This window comes from Mustelus asterias, unplaced genomic scaffold, assembly GCF_964213995.1.
Source record: "Mustelus asterias unplaced genomic scaffold, sMusAst1.hap1.1 HAP1_SCAFFOLD_210, whole genome shotgun sequence".
In the NCBI taxonomy this organism is placed as follows: domain Eukaryota; kingdom Metazoa; phylum Chordata; class Chondrichthyes; order Carcharhiniformes; family Triakidae; genus Mustelus; species Mustelus asterias.
Genome location: NW_027590197.1, coordinates 770,516 through 779,552, shown reverse-complemented (window position 1 = coordinate 779,552; position 9,037 = coordinate 770,516). Strand labels below are relative to the sequence as shown.

The 9,037-nt window shown below is 43.1% G+C and overlaps 1 protein-coding gene across 4 annotated transcripts in view; it reads right to left on the bottom strand.

The window, feature by feature from the left end:
- Positions 1-3,701: 3,701 nt before the first annotated feature.
- LOC144485675 (uncharacterized) overlaps positions 3,702-9,037 on the bottom strand; it is a 77,450-nt gene continuing 72,114 nt past the window's right edge. For 2 of the 4 annotated variants that reach the window (XM_078203778.1, XM_078203777.1), the window contains exon 3: positions 3,702-7,583. In XM_078203778.1, the coding sequence (XP_078059904.1) occupies positions 7,522-7,583 (62 nt within the window). In that variant the 3' untranslated portion in view covers positions 3,702-7,521. The remainder of the gene's footprint in view (positions 7,584-9,037) is intronic. The other 2 variants (XM_078203776.1, XR_013496183.1) reach the window with 2 other exon arrangements.

Sequence of the window (9,037 nt, the reverse complement as noted above, 5' to 3'; positions counted from 1 at the left end):
GTAACTGTGTGCCAAGTTTCTTCTCACTCCCCACCCCTTTCGGTTCTGTAGAAAAGTTAACCCTTTCAGCAGACAGTTGATTTAGTCATGGAGTCATAGAGGTTTCCAGCTTGGAAACGGGCCCTTCAGCCCAACTTGTCCATGCCGCCCCTTTTTTAACCCCTGTGCTCATCCCAATTGTCCACGTTTGGCCCATATCCCTCGACACCCATCTTACCCATGTAACTGTCTAAACGCTTTTTAAAAGACAAAATTGTACCTGCCTCTACTACTACCTCTGGCACCTTTTTCCAGACACTCACCACCCTCTGTGTGAAACAAGTGCCCCTCTGGACCCTTCTGTATCTCTCCCCTCTCACCTTAAACCTATGCCCTCTAGTTTTAGACTCCCCTACCTTTGGGAAAAGATATTGACTATCTAGCTGATCTATGCCCCTCATTATTTTATAGACCTCTATAAGTTCACCCCTAAGCCTCCTACATTCCAGGGAAAAAAGTCCCAGTCTATCCAGCCTCTCTTTATAACTCAAATCATCAAGTCCCGGTAGCATCCCAGTAAATCTTTTCTGCAGTCTTTCTAGTTTAATAATATCCTTTCTATCATAGGGTGACCAGAACTGTACACAGTATTCCAAGTGTGGCCTTACCAATGTCTTGTAAAACTTCAACAAGACATTCCAACTCCTGTATTCAATGTTCTGACCAACATGCAGAATGCCTTCTTCACCACTCTGTCCACCTGCAACTCCATTTTCAAGGAGCTATGTACCTGTACCCCTAGATTTCTGTTCTGTAACTCTCCCCAACACCCTACCATTAACTGAGTAAGTCCTGTCCTGGTTCGATCGCCCAAAATGGATTACCTTGCATTTATCTAAATTAAACTCCATCTGCCATTCGTCAGCCCACTGGCCCAATTGATCAAGATCGCGCTACAATCCTAGATAGCCTTCTCCACTGTCCACAATGCCACCAACTTTGGTGTCATCTGAAAACTTACTACACATGCCTCCTACATTCTCATCCAAATCATTAATATAAATGACAAATAACAGTGGACCCAGCACCGATCCTTGAGGCACACCGCTGGTCACAGGCTCCAGTTTGAAAAACAACCTTCTACAACCACCCTCTGTCTTCTGTCATCAAGCCAATTTTGTATCCATTTGGCTAACTCACCCTGGATTTCATTAGATTTAACCTTAAGCAACAACCTACCTTGCGGTACCTTGTCAAAGGCCTTGCTAAAGTCCACGTAGACAGCATCACCTGTACTGCCCTGATCTACCTTCTTGGTTACCCCTTCAAAAAACTCAATCAAATTTGTGAGACATGATTTTCCACTCACAAAGCCATGCTGACCGTCCCTAATCAGTCCTTGTGTCTCCAAATGCCTGTAGATCCTGTCTCTCAAATACCTTCTGACAACTTACAGATGTGAATCACACCGCCCTTTAGTTCCCAGGCTTTTCCCTGCAGCCCTTTTTAAACAAAGGCTCCACATTTGCCACCCTCCAATCTTTAGGCACCTCACCCGTGACTATCGATGATTCAAATATCTCTGCTAGGAGACCCGCAATTTCCTCCCTAGCCTCCCACAGTGTTCTGGGATACACTTCATCAGGTCCCGGGGATTTATCTACCTTGATGCGCTTTGTGACTTCCAGCACCTCCTTCTCTGTTATAAGTACACTTCTCAAGACATCACTTTATTTCCCCAAGTTCCCTAACATCCATGCTTTTCTCAACAATAAATAATGATGAAAAATATTCATTTATGATCTCACCCATCTCTTGTGGATCCGCACATAGATGACCTTGTTGATCCTTAAGAGGCCCTACTCTCTACCTAGTTACTCTTTGGCACTTTATGTATTTATAGAACCTCTTTGGATTCTCCTTTGCCTTATCTGCCAAAACAATCTCGTGTCCCCTTTTTGCCCTCCTGACTTCTCTCTTAATTCTACTCCTACACCCTCGAAACTCTTCAAGGGATCCACTTGATCCCAGCTGCCGATGCATGTCATGTGCCTCCTTCTTCTTGACGAGGGCTTCAATATCTCGAGTCATCCAGGGTTCCCGACTTCTACCAGCCTTGCCCATCACTCTAAGAGCAATGTGCTTACCCTGAACCCTGGTTAAAACACTTTTGAAAGCCTCCCACTTACCAGACGTCCCTTTGCCTTCCCACAGACTCCCCCAGTTAACTGTCGAAAGTTCCTGCCTGATACCATCAACATTGGCCTTTCCCTAATTTAGAATTTTAACTTTTGGACCTGACCAATCATTTTCCATAGGTATCTTAAAACTAATGGAATTATGGTCACTGGTCCCAAAGTGATCCCTCACTCACACTTCTATCACCTGCCCTTCCTTATTTCCCAAGAGGAGGTGAACTTTTGCCCCTCTCTAGTCGGGCCATCCACATACTGAATGAGAAATTCCTCCTGAATACACTCAACAAATTTCTCTCCATCCAAGCCTCTAATACTATGGCTGTCCCAGTCAATGTTGGGAAAGTTAAAATCCCCGACTATTACCACCCAATTTTTCTTGGAACTATCTGTAATCTCCTTACATATTTGCTCCTCAATTTCCCACCGACTATTTGGGGGCCTATAGTACAACCATATCAAAGTGATTTCCCCCTTCTTTCTCAGTTCAACCCTTTTGACTCAGTAGGCGAACCCTCGGATATATCCCCTCTCAGTACTGCCGTGATGTTTTCCTGAATCAAAAGTGCAACTCCCCCTCCTTTCTTTCCTCCTGTTCTATCTTTCCTCTGGCATCTTGTTTTTAACTTGTTTTTAAATCACCCAGAAACTCGTGTCTATTTTAGTTTATAATTGTGGATTTATTGGAGCCAGTTAAATGTGGAAATTTTAAGCATACCCTGGAGGAATTTGGAATAACTGAGAATTTTATTTTGTTGTCACCTCAACACCAGATAAAGAACAAAGAGTTTGCAGGTGGTAACGTGTTTGGGATTTTAAATTAACAAAGATTAGATGTTGCTGATAAAATCAGGCCTTGGAAGTTGGCTTAAAAAGGGTTAAGTTACAATGAAGGATCTTGCATCTTATTTTAATCAAGGAGTTGTGAGCTTGTAGTGCTCTGTCGCTTTAAGAAGTTATAGCTGCGAGAGAGAATGCTGAGGATTCATTGTTTGAAATTTACAAGCTGTGAGAATCTGTGTGTTTTGTTTGTTTTTGTGTGGATGTTTGTAGATGTGTTTTATCATTGTTTTGGGCTACATTTGTTAAGGTTTATCTTTCTGGGGAATTAACCTTACCTTGAGTCTTTAATTAAAGGCATTTTTGGGAGTTTAAAAACAGAATCAGAAGAATGCTTAAGTAATTAATTTTGGTTATTATTGTAAAGCACATGCTAAGTTTCTCTGTTGGTGTGTGGATGATATTTGTGGGTTGAACGCTTTAAGCTTTGAGGTTTTTTGTCTGTGATTTAAATCAAACAGATTTTTAAAATGGAAGTGTAATGAATAAAGCTTTTTTTTTCAAAAGTTATGAACCTGGAGCCATATTTACTGTCCAGAGACAGGATTCCAGGATATTTTACTAAACGTGTGGGAATTTTAATCCAGATAAAACTCACTCATGAAATTGAGAGTTTTAATTTGTCATGGTTATTGTAAGGGGAAGTTTTCTCACTTCCTACCAGCATGAAAGACAAGCAGACATGAGTACAGTACAAAAAGGCAACACAAATTTTATTCTCTGTTTAAAATAACAAAACCGCAGGCCTGGGGAGAGACAGCTGCTCGTCAACTGCTCTGCCTGGCCATTATGCGCTTTACAGTTTATAGGGTTTTGAACTTCATGCCAAACATATGGTAATAGGTTCAACATTTACGACAAGTTACATGATCAGTACCAGCTCATAACACAAAGCAGTGGCACAATAGCGAGATATTAAAACAGCCATTATAGATAGGTGGAGCTGATCCCATTTCCCCTGGGCTGATCTGTTTCTGGAGGGCTCCCTTTGTGATTTGAGCTTCTTGCATAATCTAATCAGTTGAGCTATTGTCTGTGTTTCCCTGCTTGGAGTCTAAAGTGATTAAGGCTGTCTGAAGTGATTAGGGGGTGCAAGGAGCCTCTCCATGAGTCATCGCATTGCTGTGAACTGTTGACAATATTTTAAAATAAATTTGATATACACACGTAAAAATATCCATGATATTAAGCATAAAGGTCGCCCCCTTCAGTTATTTAAAATTTGGTACATATGAAACGATTCTGACCAATCCTGTGTTGGATTGATCTTGGGTTAAACTTCCTGTCAGGTCCAAAGATTTAATCCTGACACAATTAACACAATGAAAAGGAAAATTCTGGAATTGGATACTGAAGAACAGAGTTTAAAAGGAGAGATTATTAAATAGAAATGTTCCCAGACCGTGTGGTCATTAGATTGAAACAAAGGAAGGGTGCTGACATCCATTTGAGAATTTTTAATCCACCCCTTTTCAAACTGAGTCTATGTACAAAGAAAACCCCAAGGATGGTAGACGAGGGGGTCTGGAAAACATCATGATGGGGGCACCTATCTGTCCATGAGATGATCACAAAGCCCCATAATGCCCAGATACTAATTTTATTGAACCTATAATGTATGTAATCTATCACCATTCTGATTGGATTGTGTCCAGCCGGGATGGGCTGAGTAACTGGATAAGAATTGATGATATTCTTTGTTGGGTGGAGTTGCACATGGTCAGCCCCTGTGGCTTCTCCCCGCTGGCGTAACTCAATAAACTGTTTGTCGATTGAATCAGGTTTGAGTGTTGAATGATTCTTCTGAGTTCATTCCCCACAACACACTGGGTACATTACCACTTCATCCTCGGGAGTGGCCTGATAGGCCGTGGTCCAGACTACATGTGGACTTTGGGGGGCCTTTCATGAATCACATGTTTTTGCTTGTTGTAGATGCACATTCAAAATGCTTGGAAGCACAGATCATGAGTAATATTCCAGGGCAATTAGGACTAGCTTAGTGGTAAAAACTGGGCAGCATGGACAAGTTGGGCCGAAAGGCCTGTTTCCATGCTGTAAACCTCTACGACTCTAACTACCTTTTTTGTGGCCTGAAGTTCCCACAATTGGAAAGCAGCCAGATTAGTTAAATAGACAGCATTAATTGTGAGACAATTAAATAATAAATGATTCATTAATACATATGTTATAAAGGCTGGAAATATAAATTTGAACACAGGTTTATAGCTTTTAGAATTATAAACACTTTAAGAATGGTTAAAATGCTGTGGGAATTATAAGATGTTCCCTTCCCATGCTGACAGAATAAAGAAAGATGAAAGGACTTGTTAACCTTGACTGGAGGGAATGAATCGGCTCCTGTTCAAGATGTCTCAACATTGAATGACTGATGTGAACCAATTATCGGTCAACACTTGGGCTACCCCAAGCTAAGAGATATCGTTTGAGAGAAAGGTATGTCTTAAAATTAAGACAATATGTGCAATTAGCTAAAAACCAAATCAATTTCATTATTGACAAGTTATAGACCAATTGGCTAATTCCTAACAATTAGCTGAGGATGGCTTTCTACATTTTGAAAGTATAAAAAAGGGGATTCGAGAAACCAATCTGGTAGAAGTTTTTAAAAGTTAACTTTTTTTATAGTTTGTTTATTAGTGTCACACATAGACTTACATTAACATTGCAATGAAGTTACTCTGATAATCCCCCAGTCGCCACACTCTGGTGCCTGTTTGGGTAAACTGAGGAAGAATTTAGCATGGCCAATGTACCCAACCAGCACGTCTTTCGGACTGTGGGAGGAAACCGGAGCACCCAGAGGAAACCTGCACAGACACGGGGAGAATGGGCGAACTCCGCACAGCCAGTGACCCAAGCCGGGACTCGAACCCTCTGCTGTGAGGCAGCAGTGCCTCACACTGTGCCCTACAGAGAGACGTTGAGAGCTGCTGGTTTTACAAGTTATCCACGTTTTCAGAGCCATCACTTCATGTCCTGGTTTGAGAAGGATGGAGAAGTTGAAGTTAAGCTCTCCTCCTTTTGCTGTTGATCGATACTTTGCTTTTTTATCTTTCTGACTCGTTACATTTTTAATGGTTAATAAACTTTCTGAATTCACCATTTAAAGTGTTCTTTCTTGCCATATGATTAAGTCACTGGAACCTGGTGTGATTTACGATTGGGGAGGTTATTGTAAACAAGAGAACCCTCATAAATCTTAGTTCAAACAAATCAAAGTTCTTATAAATGGAATGCTATCCTTTATTCTGAGAGAAATTGAACATAGAAGTAAAGATGTTATGCTTCAGTTGTGCAGGGCGTTGCTGAGATTGCACCTTGAACACAGGGTACAATTTTGTCTCCTATTAAACAAAGGATATAAATACATTGGAAGCAGTTCAGAGGAGGTTTACAAGATTGATTCCCAATCCAGTAGTGTGAAACATTAACACTGTTTCTCTCTCCACAGATGCTGCAAGACGTGTTGTGTTTTTCCAGTCCTTTCTGTATTTATTTTAAATCTACCTGTAGTGGTAGGAAAAACACTATTTACTATCCAGGATAAAATAAATGTCCTTCATCAGCTTTTGTGGATCATTTCAGTGGCAATGTGCTCTCCCAGGCTCAAAGAGCATCAGCGAACTAGAAGCAAAGTCGTGAGACCGGCCAGTCCAGCAGAAAGAAACCCTCCGACCCTCCCACTTCACCAACTGTCAGAATGAACATGGTTCAGTCCTGGATGTGATTAACAGCAGCAATAAAACAGAATCCAACCCCTGTCATCACTTGTGAACTCGCTGGTGTCTCAGCAGGCTGGATGACTGAGTGAATCCTTTCCCACACGCCCAACAGGTGCATGGTTTCTCCCCAGTGTGAACTCGCTGGTGTTCCTGCAGGTTTGATAACCGACTGAATCCCTTCCCGCACTTGGAGCAGGTGACAGGCTTCTCCCCGGTGTGAACCCGCTGGTGATCCTGCAGGGTGGACGAATGTGTGAATCCCTTCCCACACACACAGCAAGTGTACGGTTTCTCCCCAGTGTGAACTCGCTTGTGTCTCAGCAGGTTGCTTGACTGAGTGAAACACTTCCTACACTCAAGGCAGGTGAATGGTCTCTCCCCGGTGTGGCTGCGTCGATGGGTTTCCAGCTCAGATGGGCACTGACATGCCTTCCCACAGTCCCCACATTTCCACGGTTTCTCCATGGTGCAGGTGTCTTTGTCACCCTCCTGGTTAAACAGTCAATTAAATCTCACACAGAACACGGGTACAGTCTCTCCCCGCTGTGAATACTGCGATGTATTTTCAGGCTGTGTAACTGGTTAAAGCTCTTTCCACACTCAGTGCACTGGAACACTCTCACTCAGGTGTGTCTGTGTCTTGGTGTATTTCCAGTCACATTTATGTTATAAAAAATTCTGACGCAGACAGAACATTAAAAGATTTCTCCTTCAAGATTGAAAGGCCAATGATATTCGGGTCCCAATCAATCAAATGTCTGTCAGATGTTGATGTGACGTTTGATTCGAGATTTCTGTCTGTAAATCCCCACCTTCTGATATCCTGCAAAAGGAGATTACAAAATTCATCAGTGTCAGTACAGGACAGAAATTCAGAACAGACAATTCTAGTTTCTATGGAACATTCTTTCCTCTCTCATTCCCCAAACGCAGTAAATCTCCATCCCACACACTCTCCCTCAATTCTCACTCTGCTGTATCTAATATTCACCCTCCCAATTCTCCTGAAGGTGCTGATTGAGGCTGATTGACAGATCCATGCTCACGGCTTCCTGTCCTGGACACAGGGAGCTGAAAATCTCCATGCAGGCTGCCAGACAGATGTCTATAATACTGGATAAAAGTGTAACATACAGGACATTACTTGAGTAGTGGTAGAGCAGGGATTTGAGGAAGATTTATATTTAGGTAGGGAGAGCACATGATCTAGAACTCGCTGCCTATGAGGATGGTGGAACAGAAGATTCAATCATTTCAAAATGAAATTGGATGGGTACTTGAAGGAAATAAAACTTGCAGAGGAATGTTGATAGAGAGAAAGAACAGGATTCTCCAGAGAATCAATCTGCAGTCCATAAGATGACGTGGAGATGTCGGCGTTGGACTGGGGTGGGCACACAACACCAGGTTCATCAGGTGAGTGGCCATTCACCTGATGAAGGAGCAGTGCTCCGAAAGCTCGTGCGATCAAATAAACCTGTTGGACTTTAACCTGGTATTGTGAGACTTCTTACTGTTTATAAGATGTACAGGTTAGGTTGATTGGCCATGCTCAATTGCCACTTAGTGTCCCAGGATGTGTGGGTTGGGGGGGCAATGCTCGGGGGGGGGCAATGCTCGGGGGGGGGCAATGCCCGGGGGGGGCAAAGCCCGGGGGGGGCAAAGCCCGGGGGGGGGGGGCAAAGCCCGGGGGGGGGCAAAGCCCGGGGGGGGGGGCAAAGCCCGGGGGGGGGGGGGGCAAAGCCCAGGGGGGGGGGCAAAGCCCAGGGGGGGGGGGGGAGGGACAGAGAGATAGTAAAAGTTTTTACAAATATATAAAAAGGAAAAGAGTAGCTAAAGTAAATGTTGGACCCTTAGTAGATGAGAAGGGGGATTTAATAATGGGAAACGAGGAAATGGCTGAGGCCTTAAACAAGTTTTTTGTATCAGTCTTCACGGTAGAGGACACAAATAGCTTACCGAAAATTGACGGTCATGGGACTGTAGGGGATGAGGTCCTTAAAATGATTACTATTACTAAAGAGGTAGTGCTTGGGAGGCTAATGGGACTAAAGGTAGACAAGTCCCCGGGCCCGGATGGAATGCATCCCAGGGGACTGAAAGAAATGGCAGAAGTAATAGAGGATGCGTTGGTTGTAATTTATCAAAATACGCTGGACTCTGGGGAAGTGCCGGCTGATTGGAAAACAGCTAATGTGACGCCACTGTTTAAAAAAGGAGGTAGACAAAAGGCGGGTAACTACAGGCCGGTTAGCTTAACGTCCGTAGTTGGGAAAT